Genomic DNA, 20,367 nt, shown 5'->3' with positions numbered 1-20,367 from the left:
TCTTCAATTTATCTCACTTAGTCCCAGTGACATTACAGCCTACTAAATCACAAACACTCTTATACTTTTGGCATGCTCCAGGATCACTGGATGTTTGACTTTTAAAACATAGCATTCATGATCTTCCAAACCTTATCTGGTTCAGCTTTAGAATCACAAAAGCTGAAGGTTTTGTTCTGCAGAAATTACACAGGCCCACTGAAAAGTGCAGTGGAAATAAATGATTAATTACAACAGGTGAAAATGCTTTTGCAGTTGAGTAGTATTTAGTCAGGAGGTATTTTTATTCTATGAGACTTTCCTCCTTTATTTTTTCTTATCCCCTGAAAAGCAAAAGTTCCACACCACCAGGATCCATTGCCATTGCTCAGGGAGCAGGCCCAGCACTGGAAGCAATGGTGTGATTTGCCATGTTATGTCTCTGCAAATATATCTTCAGCAACTTGCAAAGATGCATCTTTCTTCTGAACTTTGGTAAAAAGGTGCCAAGAAATGATAATGTTCAGTGATTTATATGGAAACTGATATGAAAGTCATATTACAACAGTAGAGGTTGAGAAGTGAGATTCATTATCTCTAGCTAAAAATAAAATACTAAATCTGGGCTAATCACTGAGGGTTTTTTTTATTTTTTTCCCAATGCCAATAAAGAAATAAGCACTTCCAGAGATTATTCAACCCATATCTCTTAAACAGCTGTTTGGAGATAGGTTGGTGCTACCCAGCCCAGATAAGCGCATGGAGGCATTCACCTCAGTCACTGATTACAGAGGAACTTGGACAAATGGATTAGATGGAAAGATTACTATATCAAGAAAGGCAGTTCCTAAAAACAAATGAGTTGAGTGTTTCATTTCATTTGATCTGATACGAAATATTAATCTCCTTTACTACAACCATTTTTGATCCTCACTAAGGAATGATAATACCGTCAAAATGAATTAATATGTTGCAAGCATCAGTTCTTTCTGCTTGAAAGGGGTTTGGCTTTTTGATGAAGAAAACACTGATGAATATAATTAGCACTACAATACTGTCGCTTTAACAGTACTGCAGCATCAGTACTCATCAAATAGCTTCTGTTCAGTGAGATGCAGAACAAAATGGGCCAAAGAACCTCACAGATTCCTTTCAGCCCAAACTCTGCTTGTGCTGGGTGCTCAGTGCCTCAAAGAATGCTCAGCAGCCAGGGTGAGTTACATGCACAACTGCAGTGGGGCCCAGGGTTGTGAGCAGCAAGCTGCCTTGGAGCAGCCATGTCGCAACAGCACAGAACTATGCAGAGGGAAAAAAAAATGGGGTCTTGAACTCCTTTATATTATTTACTGGTTCTATGATATTGTTGGTGTGTGAGATGTTTGCAAGGACAGGATTTCTCAAGTCAACCCATGACTTAGATGGTGCAGCAGGAGGAACCTGGAAGTGAGACGACCCTCATTTTCATTAATGACTCATCAGCCATATGAGAAAACCGTGCTTCTTTGGTGTGACTCAACTCTCTTGCTGCAGGGAGCAGGTGCTGCAAGGCCCCGATCATCTAGGCACTGATTAATCAGTGTGACAAACCTCAGTGCCACAGGGTGCACACGGTTAGGATGTATAGAAGTCCATCCATACAAGAGTAGGCTATCAACCCATAAAGCTCTGTACTGTCACATGGTCTTGTCTATTTGCTCAGCCTCAACGAGCTGGGGTTGCTCAAAAAGGAGAGATGTTTGCAGGAGTGTGCACAGGATGGAGATGAAAGTGTTCAAATAGAAAGACAAAAAATAATCAGGCAACGAAATTTGGAAGGGTTTATTTCTTTGCTCGCTTGCTTCTGAAATTCTGCTAGGGGTATGGGGCTATGTTCTGCTTAATTGATAGTTCGAGTGTCCTATGGAAGAAGAATTTTCTTTTTATTTAATGAAATCCCACTGGTGCCTATTTTCCCTCTCGGGATATGAGAAAATTCCTATAATGCTCATTTTGGATAGATAACAGGAAAATCAGCAGCAGTCCCCTGAAGTGTCCTGAAAAAGATAAACATAGTACATATGGATTACATAGTACTGCTCTCCAACTTGCCTGGTGCATTCACAGGGTGAACCCCAGCATGGTAAAAGCCGTCAGCATACAAACCTATTTGATACCTATGTCTGGCCTCTCCTCGGTTTCGTTACGCACACTTTTTTTTTTTTCTTCTTTTTCTTTTCTTTTTTTTTTTTTTTTTTGCCGACTTCTCTGCGCGAATGGGAAGATGGGCCAGAGACCCCAGTAGCAGATACCCGACGGAGAGGTCAGCCCGCACCCGGGCACCCGGCTCCATCTAGCGGTACAGCCGGGGATGGCCGGGTGGCAAAGCAGCCCGGGAGCGGCGCCGGTCCGTCCCGAGGCGCCGTGCCATGCAGTGCCGTGCCGTGCCGTGCCATGCAGTGCCGTGCAGTGCCGTGCCATGCTGTGCCGGGACGTGTCAAGATCTGACGAGCCAGCGGGTGCCGGGCCGGGCGTCGCTCCGGTGCCGGGCAGTGGCCGCTCTCACCCCGTGCTCACGTCGCGGCGGAGCGGCGCCAGCTGGGAGAAAACAGGATGGTGGCCGCGGAGCCCCGGAGCCGCCAAGCTATAGCGTGGAGATCTGCCCTGCCCACGGCTCTTTTCTCTGGGCGGGTAACACGAGCATCCCAGTGTAGAACTAGCTTAGTTCTGAAATGGGAATATAGGATGGACAAGCGCTAGAGCCGGGCGGGCGGAGTGATGTCCCCCGAGTGGGCGAGCTGCTCCCTCACCTCTACGTGACCGCTGGTGCCTTTTGGGTCACGCACCCCTGGTCCTTTTCCCCGTGCTTCGTGCTCGCATCGGGGCTACAGGACCCGACCCTATCCTACCCATGCCCGCCCCGTCCCGTCCCGTGCAGCTCGGTTCGCAGGGGCTCGGCGCGGATGAGCTTCGAGGGAAAGCTCGGAGATGCGATGGGGAGAGAGCGACTCCTCCAGGGTGTCCCCTGCGACATGATGTCATCTAATCAATATTTTCGGGGGGAGTGACCCGATCCGACCAATTCCCGCTATGAAACGGGCTCTATATTGGAGCTGGATGCGGCCGAACAGATCGGGCTGATAACGGAGGCCTATAAAAAGCCGGGGGGCCGGCTCGGCCCGTGCTACATCCCTCCCGCGACACCGCCGGCTGCACAGAGCGCCCAACCCCGTACCGCACCGCCCCTGCAACGCCCGCGGCAACGCCGCCGTCCGACTCGAGCCCGAGTCTGAATCCGAGGCCGCCGCCTCGAGCCCGAGTCTGAATCCGAGGCCGCCGCGGATGGGGCTTCGCCCCGCCGCCCCCGGCGCTGCCCTGGCGCTGCTGGGGATCGCAGCCGCCGCCGCCGCCGCCAGGTCCCTGCCGCTGCCCGACGCGGGCCCGCACGTCAATTACGGCTGGGGGGAACCCATCCGGCTGCGGCACCTCTACACCGCCAGCAAACACGGGCTGTTCAGCTGCTTCCTGCGCATCGGCGGCGACGGTCGGGTGGACGCTGTCGGTAGCCAGAGCCCGCAAAGTGAGTGCTGGGCTCTAAGGGACGGGACTGGACGGGACGGGACGGGACGGACGGGCGGGAGGGCGGGCGGCGGCGCGGAGCTGACGACGCGTTCACTCTCCCCGCAGGTCTGTTGGAGATCCGCGCCGTGGCGGTGCGAACCGTGGCCATCAAGGGCGTGCGGAGCTCCCGCTACCTCTGCATGGACGAGGCGGGGCGGCTGTATGGGCAGGTGAGCCCCCGGCCGAGAATGGCAGAGCAAGGAGGGAGGGGGAGGGAGCTTTTGTTGGTGCCGCGGCGAGTTAACGGGGATTTGGGGTGTCCCCTCCTTTTCGCCGTGGGTCGGTGGTTCTTGGCACTGATACTGCCCGGGTGGCCGCGGAGATTGTTAGAGGGCAGCAGCAAAAGGACATCGTCCTGAATGTACAGTGCCTGTTTCATGTGGAAAATGCAGTGTCGTCCAGAAGTGAGTTTGTTTAGAAAGTATTCTCGTTTGGTGGCTGCACAAGAAACAGATGAAGTTAGGGCACTGGATCTGAATAGTTTCTTGCTGTTCAGCTCAGATACTTTAGGGGAAAAAAATAAAGAATTGCTTTCTTTGGAAGGGAGATGCGCTCATGTCACTGCCACTCAAACAAGCCCCAGAGACACAGGGGTACTACCATCTCTTAGGTAGTACCAAACAAAAGGGGCATCAGGATGGCTCAGCCCTGCTGTCTCACTCCAACCTGAGATACAGCACATCTGTGGCTGTGGAGCTCAGTGACCTGCTGGCAACCCGCCGCTGGCTCGCGCTTTTCGCCCAGCAACGTCAGCATATCCTGTAGACATTATCAGGGATGTAAACTTGGCTTTGTAAACCCAGAGATAAGCTGCCAGAATTTGAAGGTTCAGAGTGAGGTTTTGTCTAAGCTCTCTGCAGGAGCCTGGGTTGTGTGGGGTGACGGCTTTTTATTGTGCTGTAGTAAAGGCACAGCTCCATTCTGCTTTGATAGCTGCGGCAAACTTTGTGCCGGTTGCAGTAGGGCAAGGACTTGGCCCACTGTCAAAACTCCCGGTACGTTCAGTCAGACAAAGATGGGTGTAGGGAGGTTATTGACTGAGCATACAGTGTAGGATTGCGTTTTTCTTTCTCAGTTTCCTTGCTTTTCTGGGCTAGAATCAGGCGATCGATGCAGTGATAACATGCATAGGCTCTAATGGTGTGGTAGGTCAATTATTAGCTTAAAGTTTCAATGTATATCCAAAGGAAAATGATCAATGAGAACAAAACAAGTCCAGATCCTGCTCCTGTTGGAGCTGCTGTAGTCAAGGTACTATAGAGCAGCTTTCTTACAATCCTGTAAACTAACAAGTACCCCTTGAGTGGGTTTGTTGGTGTGTAGTATTCTACACAGGTTGTTAGCTTTTTTTCTGAAAACACAGTGACACGTGACCGTGCCATTATACCTTTATGTCATGGACCAATCCTGTTTGCCTGATTCCAGAAAATAGTTTTGTCAACTTTGGTAATAGTATTCACAGAGGTGAAGGGTGTAAAAGTTGACACATGGAGACAAGTCTTCTCTTTTGAGACACAGAGCCTCTCCTGTAGCTACCCTTCTCTAGGGTTGTACTTGGAAAGAAGAAATCAATAGCTTTTAGCATATACCGTCTATACTCTTCTGATACCCAATAAACATGGGCTGAGATTGTGCCTGAGTGAGACTGAGGGTAAGAAGCCAGGTCATTCTCAACACCCACTGTCATCTCTCCATCATCAGTCCAAGTCAAGAGCATGCATAGCCCACAGATCAGAAGTGGAAGAAGAAAGGCAGGTGCAATGTCTGGGGCCCAAATTCAGCCCTCCTGTAATGTGTCCCTTCATAACATGGGCCACAGGGATGGCTGGGGTTGATTCTGAGCATACAGTGTGCTGTATAGCCCACCCTCAGAATTTCTGTAGTTTAGCAGAAATGGTGTAACTGCTTAATACACTGACGTACTGTAAGTTTCTCTTATAGAAAAAAGCAATCTGGAAATACCTAAAGTGCGTTCAGAATGCATTAAAAAGAACGGTTTTTAGAGACAGTCCCACTGTCCCACTAAATGAGTAGGGAGCAATCTGGTGGAGGCACAGGGATGCCATCAGCAACCAGTGTGGTTTGTCACATGCGCTTACTCAAGAAGCCTTCTGATTTCATCATCCTCCGAAGGGAGGCTGTCTGCTCGTAGCAGTAAGGACAGCTGACAAGTCGGCCATAATTATACATCACATACTGGTATCTTTCTGAGATATATATTCTGTGTATGGAAGGAAAAATACTGCATAATTTATTTTGGGGGGGGTACGGGGGGGGGAAGCCCTTTTTTTGATTACCTGTTTAGTTTAAAGAGGGCTTTTAATCAATACTCATATGCATGTATTTAATTGTACTCCGTATTCTTGACAGCACATGAGAAAAGACTGAAAGGTAGCAAATACAATATATATTAAGCTAGGCAGAGCATTCACTTATCACTGAAGGCTGAGGCATTGTCAGCAGTCTCCTTTTGCTGACCAGGAGTTCAATCACCTGCAGTGACTGAGCCTGAAATAACACCAGCGCTGCACCAAACACAGTGCTTGTGGGAAGGTGGTCCTAGATCCTAATGGGAGGTCTCTGCAGTATGTCACAAATGCACTTTTACAAATGCATACCTAAGCAAATACACTCTTCTTCACACAATCTTAACTGAATGCAGTGAGTCTGGTGGGCACGTCTGTAACTGGTTTTACTCCTTGCTGTTCAGCTCAGCTATTCCATCGAGGACTGTTCCTTTGAAGAGGAGATTCGTCCAGACGGCTACAACGTGTATAAATCAAAGAAATACGGAATATCGGTGTCTTTGAGCAGCGCCAAACAAAGACAACAATTCAAAGGAAAAGATTTTCTCCCACTGTCTCACTTCTTACCCATGATCAACACTGTGCCAGTGGAGGTGACAGACTTTGGTGAATACAGTGATTACAGCCAGGCTTTTGAGCCAGAGGTCTACTCGTCGCCTCTCGAAACGGACAGCATGGATCCCTTTGGGATCACTTCCAAACTGTCTCCAGTGAAGAGCCCCAGCTTTCAGAAATGACTCTGATTGCACACATGGTTTTAAAGAAATACCACAGAATGTTGCAGGTTTTTAGCTTTCTGTGTAGTGATGTCATGTCTCAGGATGGAGACAGTCTTTCCCATACAATGTGTTGTACCCATAAGAGCAGAGTGCCCAGGTGCCATATTTGAAAGAATCACCACTCCATAGTATACTTGGAAAAGAAAAATTAAATAAGAGCACCTAAAGAAAGTTCCTCCATTCAGAGCTCCTCCATTTGTGTGGTGATGATAAAATATATAGTTTTTGTATATCAAATTCATTACCACATATGCTCACCTGTTGTTTCTGCTCTATAGACATACAGGAAATCTTGCCGTTCACAGGGAAGTTCACAACCTTGTAGACAAACATTTGGAACAAAACACAATTAAGGAACACTGAACAAGTGTGGTTATGTGAACTAAAGTTAGTACTGTTTATTGAGAAGCTTCTGACAAGCTTCTGGGAAAGCTTTCTGTTGAAAGCATACCACTGAAAAACAGTTCTGCTTACATATTGTGCTTTTTCTTCCCTCAGGAAAGAAAGGAAGAAAGGAAAATACTTTTTCCCTCCCCTATTGCTAAGGGATACCTTGGAAAACTGGTGGTTTATTTTAGAAGCTAATTTATGTTCACTAGGGGATCTGCATCATCCAGCATAGACTTGTCTTTAGTGCTAATGGGAATTCAGCACATGGGTAGGAGCGTATACAGAACTAGCATTTGTGTTCATCTGATAGGAATGAGTATTCCAAGTTAGAGTCCAGATATAGGTTCTGCTGTATATACTCATGTATGTTGTTAGCAAATAGAGAGAAAGTCTGAAAATGGATGACGTGTGGGCCACATCGGTTGCAAAGAACATTTCTGTGTTTTACCTTTAACCGTCAGCAACTCTTTTTAAGTCCTTCCAGGCTTGATTCTGCATCAGTTGAAACTGTGGAGATACAGTTCAGTGACCCAAATGCTGCAGAACTGAGCTGGCCATGCCGTGTTTCTTGCAGGAAGGGATCGCGTGGATCTCATGACCAAAAAGCATATGTCTGGTGTCTTCAGTTCTCTTCTCCCCTTGTGACAGTTTAACAAAGGAATAACCAAAGAGAAACCAAAAGAAGACAAATGTAAGAGTTCAGGGACTCCACTCATTTCCAAAGGCTCGCTTATAATAGAGATTTCTATACAAAAAAACTCGACTGGAAATACTGGTGTTCTTCTGACCTAGCACTTCATTGCCAATGCAATATTTATAATTAATTTATTAAATACATACCTCTGTTTATTTTGTTACTGTTATTTATGCTCAAGATTCTATTTATATACTCTTGAAAGCAGCTTTTTTTTTTTTTTTTTTTTTTTTGGTTGTAACAAATTTTTGTGAACTTTTGTAATCATTAAATTGTTAGGAAACCATTTTTAAATCTCCATTCGTTAGTTTAACTAGTGTAATATGTGTAATACATACAGTTGCAATAAAAAATCATATTAACAAAGCTACTGTCAGTAGCTTCTGTATTATTTAACATATAATATATTATATAAGGAGATAGCGGGGATCTCTTTTTCCACTCTGGGGAGGTGTGGAGGGCTGTAAATCCTTTATTCAGGCCCTGAGGGTCAGTGCTATCTCCACTCCAACTACTGAAACTGTTTGGAGAACTTGAGACCCTTGGCACCAACGTTGCTTTGCCGCCCCCTGTTGCTCTGAGGCCGGCGAGGCGCTGGGCCTGTTAATGGAGTGAATAGGCGCCTGCGCACTAAAGCAACGCGATATGGCTCCTCCGGCTCGCCGTCGCCTCCCGTCGTGCTGTGCTCGGTGCAATGGCGGCTCCGTCTCCATCCTGGGACATGTTTGATGAGATAGTGATGGCTGAGGACAGGTTGGGAGCCTTCACGGAGCCATGGAAGGGAGGGAGAGCCTCTAGGTGTATAGCCGTGCATCTGTCCTTGCAGGTTTCACGGGGAGGGCTACCAGGAGGGGTACGCTGAGGGAAGCCACGCTGGGGCTGCTGAAGGGCGGAGGTGCGGCTGTCTGCATGGTGCCAAGGTTGGCTCTGAGGTAAGGAGATATCCTCAGTGTGACAGTGGGGGAGAAAGGCTACAACTACTACGCTTCACGATGTGAGGATGTGCCCAAATACAGCAGCCGTGGGTGTAGAAATAAAGGGCAAAAAATAAGAACCTGCCTACCTTTAGAAGGCCTCAGGTAGGCAGGGATCTCCAGCAAGATACCCTCATCTCCACTACCAGCCCTTAAATGAGGTCTGGGAAGGCTCACTGTCATAATAAGTAAGCAAAAATACAATTTAGGTGGTATTTGAGCTGTCAGCCTATTGTCTGCCTTGAGGAAAATAATACTAACCTGACAAGGGCTTGCTTGCTTGCTTAAGAATTAAAATAATAAAATAAGAATTAAAATAAGATGTTACAAAATATGTCTGTTTTTTAGCACGCCCCTATCTAATAATAATATTAGATACAGTGTGTGCTTGGGCTCAAACAGAAGATTGGTACTGCACCCATGTGGTAGCACATCACTAATTACACAGAGCAGATTGCTGCAAAGCATCCATGGACCAGCACCCCTAGACCACAGCAGCTTGGTGCAACATAAAACAAACCTGTTGGTGTTTCCACTTACCTGTGGTGTCCAAACAGCTTTGGTGCATGCAGATGAAACCGCCTCGCTTTCTTTTATGTTTGAGTATTTATGGAGATGTGAGCTCCCAAGCGCATATATTTTAACAAACACAGCTCCCAGAAGAATAAAGCTCCCAGATGTTCTCACTGTAACATGTAAACACTGGTGGAGGAAGTTCCTTTAGCCTGCAAACAAGTCCAGTTGCGTCTTGTAAATTTGTGTCTTGTAAAAAGTGACAAGTGCGTGCACAGATTGAAGTAGAATTTGGCAATAACTCAGTTTCATTACTTTTTTGTTTCAAAGCATGTACTATTTCCTGAGCCTTTCAATGTAGAAATGCATTTGTATATGCAATGACTTGTTTGCTGATGAATAAGAGAATGTAGAGCTTTAGTTCTCTATGACTACATATATATTTAATATGTTTGGGGTTTTTTTTTCCCTTCATGACATGCCTAAAAATTCACAGATTGGCAGCTACCTTGGATTTGCACTGACCTGGCAGCATCTGCTCCCAAAATGTACAGATGATAAGAACAGGTAGGGTTTTCAAAGTATGAATCCTATTCCTTTAATAGTTTTTTCAAGTTATGATGTCCAGTTTTGCCTCTTCTTCAGTTTAAAAAAGAGGATACTGAAAAATAGAGGGGTGAGCAGATGGTGTCTGGGATGACATTGCAGTCTGGACCATCTGATGCTGAAAAGAGGATAAGGAAACTTGGTTTCATCAGCCTGAAAAAGAGAAGATGGCGATGCCTACTTGTACTGCACAAGGGGAAGTTCTAGAGATGCTTTCCTTGCTGCATCATGGAGTGGTCCCCCAGTTAGCATTTTTTGTTCTTATAGATACAGTCATCCCATCATCCAAGATGGGATTCATGTTAAACCCCTGAGGTCCTCTTCTGAGGGAGCTGTAATTCACCATCAGTAATTAATCATAGCTTGTTTCCCTAAGCCAATTAGACATGCAAGGGAATTAGCTTGTCATAGATAGTTCACGTTGTTGGTGATGGTAGCAATCTTTGCTTTCCATGTCTGATATTTTATGGTCTCCGCATAATTTATTATCTCTGCAACAGAAATACATCTGCTAAACTTCTAGGTGCCCCTCTCTCTTTTTCTAACTTTTCTCTAGTTTTCTATACATGTGCAGGCACATACACTTCCAGATATCAATTATTACTTTCCTTTGGTAGACCTTAAGAGTTTTTTCTGACCAGTTTTGATTAATTTGAACAAAATGCCACCTTGCTTTCAGCTATCTCAATACATGTTCCAGTGAGCTTTCTTTCTGCATTTATTACACACAATCATCTAGTTGGTAGTTCTACATTTCCTGACTAAATGTCTGTTTTTGGCAGGTAAGTTAAGAGGAAAGCCTTACATTTGATAGTTGTACCAAACTTAGTTTCTGATTATGCTGTAAATTATGCCTTATGAGTTAATTTGAATGAAATAAGGACAGAAGGCTGGATTTTATGCTCTTGATTTTGAAATACTGATACAATTTTCACAGTGACAAATGTAAAAGACTTCTATTGGAGGCTTATTGTTACTTACCATTTTTTGTGGCTTTCTTTCAGTAAAAAGATGAGGGCCCTGGATTCATTAATAGGAATGATACAGAAGTTCCCATATGAAGACCCCACTTACGAAAAGCTTCAAGACGACCTGGAAAAAATCAGAGGGAAATTTAAACAGGTTTGTAGGATTAAGTTGTTATTTTTAGCACAAAATAGTATCGCTTTCTGCAAATATTTCATCTCCTTTTGCAGTCAAAGTAAAAATGCTTTGAGTCAAAAATTCCCCAAATGATAGCAAGTGCAAAATAAATGAATAACATTAAATAAATGGAAAATTGAAAATGGTATTTGACAGTGAATTACAAGCAGGACCAGAAGAATAGAAATGGAGGAAACAGTAGTTGTGTTGAATTTCCTTCAGGAAAATGGATGCTTCAAAACACTCTTGTGTATTCTTTTTTAGGTTTGCTCAATGCTAAATATTCGATCTGATTTTAGAGTCAGTACTGAAAGATCTTCACTCACTTTTTGAATATAAAAGCTGAAGATAAACATGGATGAAAAAAGGCGTATTGAATAACAGATAACCTGAAAAGTGTTTGTTTATTTTAAACAAAATCCAGGTAGCAATGAGGTGCTAAATAATTAAAGTGGTAAAGAAAAAGCACAAAACATTTGATGGTTTCTTATATTTGTCGAAGTTTTGGTTGTTTTTTTTTTTTTAATCTGAAGGCATTTAGGATTACAGAAACACTAAAAACCTGTTAAATAGAAGTATTTGATTTGCTCTTCACCAGCCTTTCCTTAAAAGGAAAACACGTATATGCAAAGCTTCCTTATTTTAAGAATGCATATATATGCTTTTTTAAATCTACATATGTAGATCATTCATTTTACACAATGTGTAGGTTTTTTAGATGAAGAAAGATTGAATCAGTTGAATCAGAGTTCGCAGTAGTGAACACCTGTCTGGATAGAAAGTGGTGGAATACAAATGAAGAATGCAAATGAAAAAAGGTTAAGATAGCAGTTCATGACGTAGCTGCAACTCAGAGTACAAATCTTGTGTTTTTTTCTTTACTAATTTTGCAGACTGATCCAAACATACACAGCAAGCACAAGTAGACCCCAAACCCAGCAATTTAAATTACCAACAATAGAAACATGGCTACTAGAAGAGTTTTGAGGTTGCTTCTTGTGTCTACAAAGAAGCAAAATTGCTTCCAGCAGATCCTTAGTAATACTAGGCAAAGAACCCACAGGAACACCAATAGTCACATACAGAAGAAGAAAGAGTTAAACTCACCCTGCTAGTGAAGGGGAGCTCCAGCTACACAGCACCCCTTCTCAGTAAGCAGCTTAGGCCCAAGAGATGCTCCCTCTTCAGTGTCTGGCTCTTATATGATCCTGGGGTGGCTCCACCCCTTCTGGTCAGAAGGGGAACACAGGTGCAGCTTAAATTTCTTTTAACACTTACTGTGCATTTGCGATGCAAGAGCATGTTTCACTTTTTTATTGTATATATAATATATACTATATAATAATATAATAATAACAACAGCAACAATAATAATAATAATAATAAATATTATATATATATTATATATAATATATATATATTGTAATATATCAATATTTTGTTGAATATACACGTGTACGTATGTATTGACTTCATCTCACATCTTTTATTTTTGTCTGATTACCAATTATCTGAATATGTCAGTATCAACTGCCTTTCTTAATAGCTACTTACAGGTGTACACATGTAAGTATGTAAGTGTTCAAACAGCTTTGATGTACATAGCATCAGAGCCATCTAGTGGAGGAGGTTTATATACTGTTTAAAAATAGCCTGTAAGCAATGCTTCTTGTAGTACCTCACAAATATTTATTAAGATGAAGCTGTTCAAGTAGTGCAGAATATGTGTATATGTGATGCAATTCTTATAACAATGCAATGAATTCCTTTGAAATAAAGTAGTATTGAGCTAGGATTTACTTGTAGCCTGTTTCTTTACTTGAGACTATGGAAGTGACGTGACAGCACTGCTGGTCTCTTCATTTAGGGCAGATGAAGTATGGCTTTTAATTGTTGTGCAGCTTAAACCACTGGGCAGTGTGAGCAAGCTCCTGTGTGCAAGCACCTGAGACATAAGCCGAAAAGAAGAGTATGCCATATAATCTCAATAACAGAGACATAACAGAGAAGTCATATACCAGAGAAATGTCATTTCATTTCATATTCCCCTCAGAGAAAGCCCAATTTCAAAAAGCTGTCTCTGGATTCACAAGTGAACACTTTTTTAATAGATCATATTATTTTACTTATTTACATCAAAGCAACGGAAATGTGTTAATGTTCATCTGTGACTGACTCAGTGTTTTTTGTTGAAAGCTAGATATTGTATTTTAACTAAGCATGACCCATTCCCCTCAGCTGATTCTGGTCTCAGAAAGGCAATTTTGTAACTCTGAGTGATGTACAAAGAAAAGCAACCACTGGAGGTCTGAGCATCCAAGTTTGAAGATGTGGCCTTTTCTAGAATCTTGGTACATGGCTTGCAAAAATGTATAGAAAAGCAAGTGAAGAGATGCAAGAGCTCAGATACTGTGGTGCATTTGATGACTAGAAGTGTATGCTGTATAAGTTATGTGCTAAGTGCTACTCTAGAGATTGTATTGAATACAAAATTCATTTTGTATATTCCTCATTTCTTAAGGAGAAAAAGAATCTTTGCAGATCTGTCACTTAATGCCTCATCTTTAAATCTTCTCATGGCTAAATCTGTGCTGTTTCTTTACTACCATATTCCAATAAAATTTATATTTTCTTATAAAGTTGTTAACATAAATATGAAAATAACTATAAAGATTGTAGCATGTCTGATTTCAATCTGGGATACGCCAGCTTTAGGTCCTTAATTTAGCTACAGGTGTGTGCACATTTGTATTTTCCTGATTATATTTTATCTCATGTGGGCATGATTATTTGTATTAAATGAGCTACAGTTAATAGTTCTGTTGGATATATGTAATCATATACTTTCTTCAGTGCAAACTTAAAAGCATCTTCTGTAATAGAGCTGTGGATTAGGGTTTAGGATTTTAATGGCGGTCTCCACAGCACGGAGGGCTTTTTTATGCTTTCATGACAGCTAAGGAGTTCCAAGACCAGATTACATCATGAATATTGTCTTGTCTTAATCAGTGTGACTCCTTGCAAACAATCTTGCATTTTAATTACTTGTAATACTTTAGGATGAGGTACTTACTGACATCAGGAGCGGCTAGGAGTACCTGGCTGTTTACGTGCTTCTACTTTTGGTTCTGTTTCTCAGAGGAGAAATCTAGGAAAAAGAACATAAAGGTTAGCAAAAACCTGAAAGATACGTGCTTAACTTAACTACAACAGTATTTTAAAAAATCATTCCAATTTGGGGTAGCCAAGGTGCTCAAAAAAAACCAGCTGGTTTCACGAGAGTTAGGGCATGTTTTCTCTTCTTTTGATGCCTGTCTTGTTAACACCTTTCTTAAATCTGTAAGAAATTGATGAAAAAAATCTTGTGAATGGTTTCATTAACACCCTGGTTACTCATCTTGTCAGGACCCTGGTGGAAGCAGGTTTTAAACTGTAATTAAAGGCTATCAGATCTGTGTGCGGAGGCTGAATAGAGCATCTATGAAATGCAATCATTCAGACATATCCTGGTTTCAGTGATTGACTGCACAACTTCAGCTTTAAGATCTGGGAGGTAAAGATGTGGAAAAACAGACTATATCAGTTACTAATAAAGCAGGAAATAGAGATTGTAGCTCTGCAGTCATAGTGGTTTAAGTTTTCCTGCAAGTACTTGATCTGCTAAAAAGAAGTAGTGTGGAAGATTCCTGCCAAAAAAATTGAAGTCACTAAGACTCACAGCAATGCATTTTAATATACTTTTATTCACCTACACTAGTTATGCCCAGTAGTTAGGGAGGAAAGCTTGAAATATTTAACTCTCAATCTTCTGACTTGTCTGGGCTTTGTTCTGGCTATCTTTGTTTCTTAATAGACTTAAGTCAAGGTGTTAAGCATACATTCTTGATTTTAAGAGTAAATGCAGAGTTAATTGCTGCTAATGTATTGAAGTCATTTCAGTCTAGAAGACTTACAGATCTCATTTCTAAATTACACAAGTTCTAGAAATGGTGAGTTTTGAGGCATCAACAAAGGAAGGTAAGCTCTGACTACAGTGAATTAATTCCCTGCAGAATTCCACAGTGATTTCAGTGTCGTCTTACAGCCATGGGATCACTGGCTACTAATCCCAAGTCAGCCATTACTAGTGCTTTTAAACCTGACTTCATTGGTTATTTGTGTCACTTTCTATACACAGATTTTAAAAAAGAATTTGGAGGAGGGCAAAAAAAGTAGGATGGCATTCTACTCACAAAGAAACAAAATCACTTCTGGCAGGTTCTTAGCGACGATGGTAATAGTGCAGGTACCCTAATAATCATAAACAGAAAGAAGAGTGGAACTCACCCCACTGGCAAAGAGGCATCTCTGACTACACAGCACTCCTTCTCAAAAAGCAGCCAAGGCCCAAGAGATGCTCTCCCTTCAGCAGCTGACTTTTATATGAGCCCAGATTGGCTCCACCCTGAGCCCTTTTCTTCTGATCCATCAGGGAGCACATGTGCCAACAATTTGTGCCCCCTGGGCCAGCCACACCTCTTCACCAGGTGCTCAATCACCAGTTCAAGCTGTGACTCTAAACAACTTTCCTGCAGGTGGAGATTAAAACCTCCAAGTTAAATGCATTATTAAAATACTTGTTCCATCTTCATTACACATAATTCCATTCCATTTGTTATGAACTGTAATGTGAATGGGATCGAGTTCAGCTCTGCAGAAATACCTGTAATTAACAGGAAGGTGTGAAATCAAAGAAAACAAATACACATATGCAATTGTTCCTTTAGAAAGCAATGCAGAGGAATGCTGTTATGTTTTCCTGAAAAAAGGTGACAGTAACTTGTATTTGAATTTGTAAGGAAAGCTAGACATCTCAGTTTGGTTATGTGACTTTTTGGTCTGACTGCCATTGGAGTATAAAATAGAAAAGCAGTAGTGTGTTCTATGCTATACATAGAACCTGTGCAATCTCACATGGCCAGTTTTCTTGTTCTGTGCCATTTAGAGGAAGAGTGAGTAAAGTACCTGTTTTGGTCTGTCCTTAGGGTTTCTAGGAAGGCTGCACACTTCTGTTGCATTAGTAATCTTGAGATAGAATCGTGAGCTTTATTTTTTCAGTAGTTCAGTATTAACGTGTACAAACACATGTTTTGTTTTGGAAGAGGTGGAAGAATTTGGGCCCTTGGGTGTATTCATGAAAGTTTATTTATACTTTGGCTGTAAACAGTTTCTTTCATTGAAACAAAGCAAGATCCCTCATTCAAAAGTGTGCCTGCACTTTCTTGCTCCACAGCACTGCAGCGTTAGGACTTAGATACTCTTTTCAGATGTACAACTTACCGACATTAAGAGATCACATAATGTAAGTTTGGACAGCGTGAAATTTACAAGTCCTATCCTGTTCACATCTTCTTCTTCTATGTGCATCCATACGCATTTTGAATCCATTCTGAATTGAATCTTTTGTTTCTAAAAATCATGCAACTAAAGTCCAGGATCTAATACTGATTATTGTGTTTGTTTATTTACTTGCAAGCTGCCAAAGCTCTGGCTTTTATTAAATACAACCTTCTTTTCCAAGATCTTATTTAACAACTTCAGATTGTTTTCAACTTTTATTCTTCAGTAAAAGCAGGTACCTTCCTCCTTGGTGTCCTGCTTGAACACTTTGTGTCCTGTAATTACAGTGTTGCATGTTTGAGAGGAATTGTCTATACTAATAAGTGACATTTTCTGAAGGTAAAGTAGCTCAAGGTGAAGGTAGATTTCCTCATAAGGGTTGTTATTTTCTTAAACAGTTACTGCAGTGCTAGCAGTGTGAAGCACTAAAATGACCAAGTGCTGGTGTTTGGGTGTCTAGTGATCTTAAGGATATAGTTTGAAAGGTTCTGAAACACTACAGTTAGCAGAAGTCCATCTGAATTGGAATCATTGTTTCCAAAGGCACATCAGAGGAGGTTGTAACAAAGCAGCATCAGGCACCTGTGTGAAGCATCCCATCAAGATCTTCTTAACGAGAAAGACTTTGGTTTCAAATGAAAAACTAATTCTTGATACAGTGCAGTGTGAATATTAATGCTTTTGGAATATTACTCCTCGCAGTTTCTCATGGCAACGTGTTCTGGTCTAAGTACATCCTAAAACTTCAGCTTTCAGAGTTGGACAAGTAACCATGAAGATTCTTATTTTACAGTCTGATCCAAGTTTGGTTGTTTTTGTTTTTTAATGGACAAAGTTATGACAGCACACATTATCAGGGAAATACCGCCAGAGAAGATAGAGATGTTGGAGAGATGAAATGAGTGCTGTGGTCAAGCTGCAACTTTTGGTGTCTGTTTGATTGACTAGTGAAGGCTAACTTGAGCAATCTGATGCTGAAGCACTTTGCTGTCTATGTCTGACATTGCACTGAATATTTCTGCCTTAATGACGGGACTGTTTATTCCTTAAGTGTAATAATTATATTCTTACAGCCTTCTTCACTATGGGATTCTTTCAGTAAAATATTTAAGTCAACTCTTGAGTAGCATGTAGCTCTACCAAGTGATGTATTATTCTGCAGAAGGAAACATGATCACTAACCTTGTCTGAGACATAGCCAATATATACAAGACTTGAGAGATCTTCATTAATGTAAAGTAGTGCCCACTCACTCATATAAAATATATCAAAGCTCTAGAAACCACACAGTTGGTTTCTGAATAGGTATAAGAAATAGCATCTAGCTTTTCTGTTGCAACATCAGAAAGTTTGTGTGTAGTGCAGAATTTGCATGGATGGCATCTGGAGTAGTGAAATACCATCTGAAAGAATTAAACTGCTATTTGTTTATAATAAAATTACGGAGTTTACTCTCAGCAGAAGTCCTGTTTTGGCAGGAAGCGGATTGCTTATTCAGTTTCTGCATCTCAGCTGTGCACTAAGCGGAGTCAGCATCAGTATTTATCACTTTCTCCTTCCTTGCTGATTGTTTTGCAGCACAGTTTGCTGCTTTCCATCAGTGTAATGTTCAGCTGCTACTTGTAACTTTCAGCTTCTTCAGGATTCTTTGGAATAATTGACACCGCGTGGAATCTTGATTGTAGGACCTGTGAGTCAGCAACCCTTTAATTTTTTTAGTTGCAGCTATTGTTCCAGCAGCAAGCTTTACTGCTATTGTCCACTGTTTGTCCAGCTCACGTTTACTGGACTGTGGGAACGGATTAGGGTTTCATGGCTTTTTTTCCCTTCTTGCATAAACTCTTGATCAAAGACATTCCTTGGATGACAAAACACTGTATACTGTGTCACACAGTCCTGACCAGACTGCACGAACAGTAGTTTAAAAACACATGCTCACATTGTTCTCTAAACTGGCTTTTTTTTTTTTTTTTTTTTCTTTTTCTTTTTTTTTTTTTTTTTTTTTTGGTAGTGTGGTGTATTTGCAGACACTGAATTTTTGAGACCCCACTTACCTTCTTTAAAAAAAAAAAAGTACAGGAGTTATTATTAATAAGCACTTAATAGTCTCTGGAATACAAGTAGAAACAAATGGCTATTTGAAACTCACAACCATAACAGTATGTAACTTAGAACAGACCACAGTACATAAATTTTAAAGCTAAGCTAGAGGTTGTGTTTGCAGTGTATTTTCTTGAGAACAGCCTTGGTTGTGGCACAGTTAGTCGGGCACCTTGTAACTCCAAAACCCTGTTAAATTTACAGCATCGCTTTGCATCATATCCAGGACTGCTGACTGAAATGGAGAATGATTTATTTGAGCACAGGTTGGGAATTTGTAAACCACCTTAACTATAAGTACATTCTAATTGTGTGTTATGATGTAACGAGTTCTCTTGTGCAGTAAGATGGGGACAGACTGCTCAAGCAGTCCAGTAGCATCGAGTAGTTTGAGAATTAATAAGAGAAATCACGTTGGAGAAACATCTGGAGATACATGTATGGAGAGCTGTACTTGTGATTTGCCTGGAATTCCCAGGTAATCAGTTTAAATTGTCCATAAAGGAGGAAGTTGTCTGATCTTTGCAATCCAAGGACTTCCATGAAAAGAGAAACCAGGATTAATACACAGCTGATGAACATGTTGTGTAAAAGGAGCAAAGTATTCCCAGTGAATGACTGAAACAGCTACAGATTAATAAAGTCAAAAATGAAATAAATGTGTTTATAAGAAATAATATTTACTTCTGAGAAAATAACTGTGGATTTCTTGTGGAACGCTTGGGGATTAAATTTGCTGGAGAGCTTCATAGTTAACACAGTCAGCAACCAAATATAAAGAACGATGGTGTGTGCTGAAGGAGCAAAAAAGCTGTTCAAAAATAATACAGTGTATTCAAACAACCTACAGTGATAAAATCTAATAAAAGGAGAAATAAAACATCAAAAAGCTCAATTGTCTGTTTCAGACAGCTTACCATCAGAGCAGTGACTTAGGACACCGGGTCACTTGTTCTGTGCTGGCTCAGGCAAGCTGTCGTAATGCTCTAGTGGTGGCTTAGTGGCCTTTGTTAAATGGTTTGCTCATCTCAGCCCAGCTCCTTGAAGACTGGTGCTAATGTTACAAGTAACATTCTCACAGGCAGTAGGTAACTTGTTAGCTGTCATAGGAAACCAGGTGTTTAACAGCATATAGTTTCTGGATGGATGCAGACAAATGCCATAAGCATTCAGGTGTGATGGGTGAAATAGAAAAAGCCACACCACTACAGCAGCATATCATCCCAAACTTATTTGCTGAGGTTGAGAAGGGTGAATAGACAGTGATTTCTGTTCCATGAGTCACATGCACTCGCATATAAATTGAAGCCATAGGCCTTCATCGCTCACCCCAAGTCTGTTACCACGTATGACTTCAGCAACATTTACTTAAGTTCATTTTTTGCTTCTTTGCTTTCCAATTCATGCCAGGTCAGTCAGGGCTGAGCAGATATAGTCAAAGTCTGATTTGACTGGGCAGCCTTTGCTTTCAGGTAGGCCTCACCACAGGACAGACGTTTTGGCTGGGAACGTTGTGTTGTAGTCATCCCCTGATCTATACTTTGAATGTGAAAGGAGTGTAACTTTCTATTTCAGTCTTTAAGTGAAGTTGCAGGCTTGGTGTTCTGTTTTGAGATGGTTTGCTACACTGACATGTGTTGTTTACCTGAAATAAACACTGTTAACATTGTTTACACTGAAATAAAAAATGTTGCATTTCTTCAAAGATATTAGAAATGAAAAGGTATTGTAAGCCATAAGTAAAATGAGAACAGAGGTGAAATCCACACAAATGGATTCTTTTTTTCATAGTGTAAATGGGAAGATCTCTAGCAGCCACTAAACACATCCTCCAAAATCCAGAGGAAACTTGGAAAGGTAAAAGCTGTTGTTGGAATTAATCTGTGTATCGTGGTTATTGTTCCCAA

At 41.6% G+C, this 20,367-nt stretch overlaps 2 protein-coding genes and 2 long non-coding RNA genes across 11 annotated transcripts in view; 2 read left to right on the top strand and 2 right to left on the bottom strand.

Annotated features, from left to right (window-relative positions):
• Positions 1-1,782: 1,782 nt before the first annotated feature.
• On the bottom strand, positions 1,783-2,891 carry LOC107314436 (uncharacterized). Its single transcript, XR_001555447.3, has 2 exons — positions 2,122-2,891; positions 1,783-2,012 (listed from the first exon to the last, which is right to left on the bottom strand). It is a non-coding gene; the product is annotated as an uncharacterized LOC107314436 (long non-coding RNA).
• Positions 2,892-3,122: 231 nt separating this feature from the next.
• On the top strand, positions 3,123-8,115 carry FGF19 (fibroblast growth factor 19). Its single transcript, XM_032445187.2, has 4 exons — positions 3,123-3,263; positions 3,296-3,535; positions 3,643-3,746; positions 6,287-8,115. The coding sequence occupies exons 2-4, from the start codon at positions 3,298-3,300 to the stop codon at positions 6,617-6,619; spliced, it is 675 nt and encodes a 224-aa protein (XP_032301078.1). The 5' UTR covers positions 3,123-3,263; positions 3,296-3,297; the 3' UTR covers positions 6,620-8,115.
• On the bottom strand, positions 7,035-10,931 carry LOC107314432 (uncharacterized). 2 transcript variants are annotated; one of them, XR_001555444.3, is made up of 3 exons: positions 10,820-10,931; positions 9,260-9,444; positions 7,035-8,895 (listed from the first exon to the last, which is right to left on the bottom strand). It is a non-coding gene; the product is annotated as an uncharacterized LOC107314432 (long non-coding RNA). The 2 variants fall into 2 exon arrangements; XR_014946991.1 differs by having other exon boundaries at positions 7,035-9,444.
• The window catches only part of LTO1 (LTO1 maturation factor of ABCE1), a 28,853-nt gene continuing 16,910 nt past the window's right edge, over positions 8,425-20,367 (top strand). For 4 of the 7 annotated variants that reach the window (XR_004307614.2, XM_032445191.2, XM_032445190.2 and 1 more), the window contains exons 1-4: positions 8,425-8,498; positions 8,572-8,677; positions 9,729-9,799; positions 10,843-10,960. Coding sequence is in view for 6 of the 7 variants with exons in the window: in XM_032445191.2 (XP_032301082.2) it covers positions 8,440-8,498; positions 8,572-8,677; positions 9,729-9,799; positions 10,843-10,960 (354 nt within the window). In the remaining variant the exon portion in view is untranslated. Of the gene's footprint in view, positions 8,499-8,571; positions 8,678-9,728; positions 9,800-10,842; positions 10,961-11,245; positions 12,777-20,251; positions 20,341-20,367 lie in introns of those variants that run through there. The other 3 variants (XM_032445189.2, XM_085549978.1, XM_085549977.1) reach the window with 3 other exon arrangements.

Source organism: Coturnix japonica, chromosome 5 (assembly GCF_054131305.1).
Source record: "Coturnix japonica strain WE chromosome 5, WE-NBRP24, whole genome shotgun sequence".
NCBI lineage: Eukaryota > Metazoa > Chordata > Aves > Galliformes > Phasianidae > Coturnix > Coturnix japonica.
The sequence above is the reverse complement of the archived record's forward strand: the minus strand, read 5'-3'. Positions and strand labels throughout refer to the sequence as shown.

What these genes read in the sequence shown, in the direction of transcription:
- FGF19 (XM_032445187.2), top strand. Translation starts at nt 3,298, where the DNA reads ATGGGGCTTCGCCCCGCCGCCCCCGGCGCTGCCCTGGCGCTGCTGGGG. An exon ending in CGGTAGCCAGAGCCCGCAAA is followed by an intron (nt 3,536 to 3,642) that starts GTGAGTGCTGGG and finishes CTCTCCCCGCAG; the next exon opens with GTCTGTTGGAGATCCGCGCC. An exon ending in CGGGGCGGCTGTATGGGCAG is followed by an intron (nt 3,747 to 6,286) that starts GTGAGCCCCCGG and finishes CTTGCTGTTCAG; the next exon opens with CTCAGCTATTCCATCGAGGA.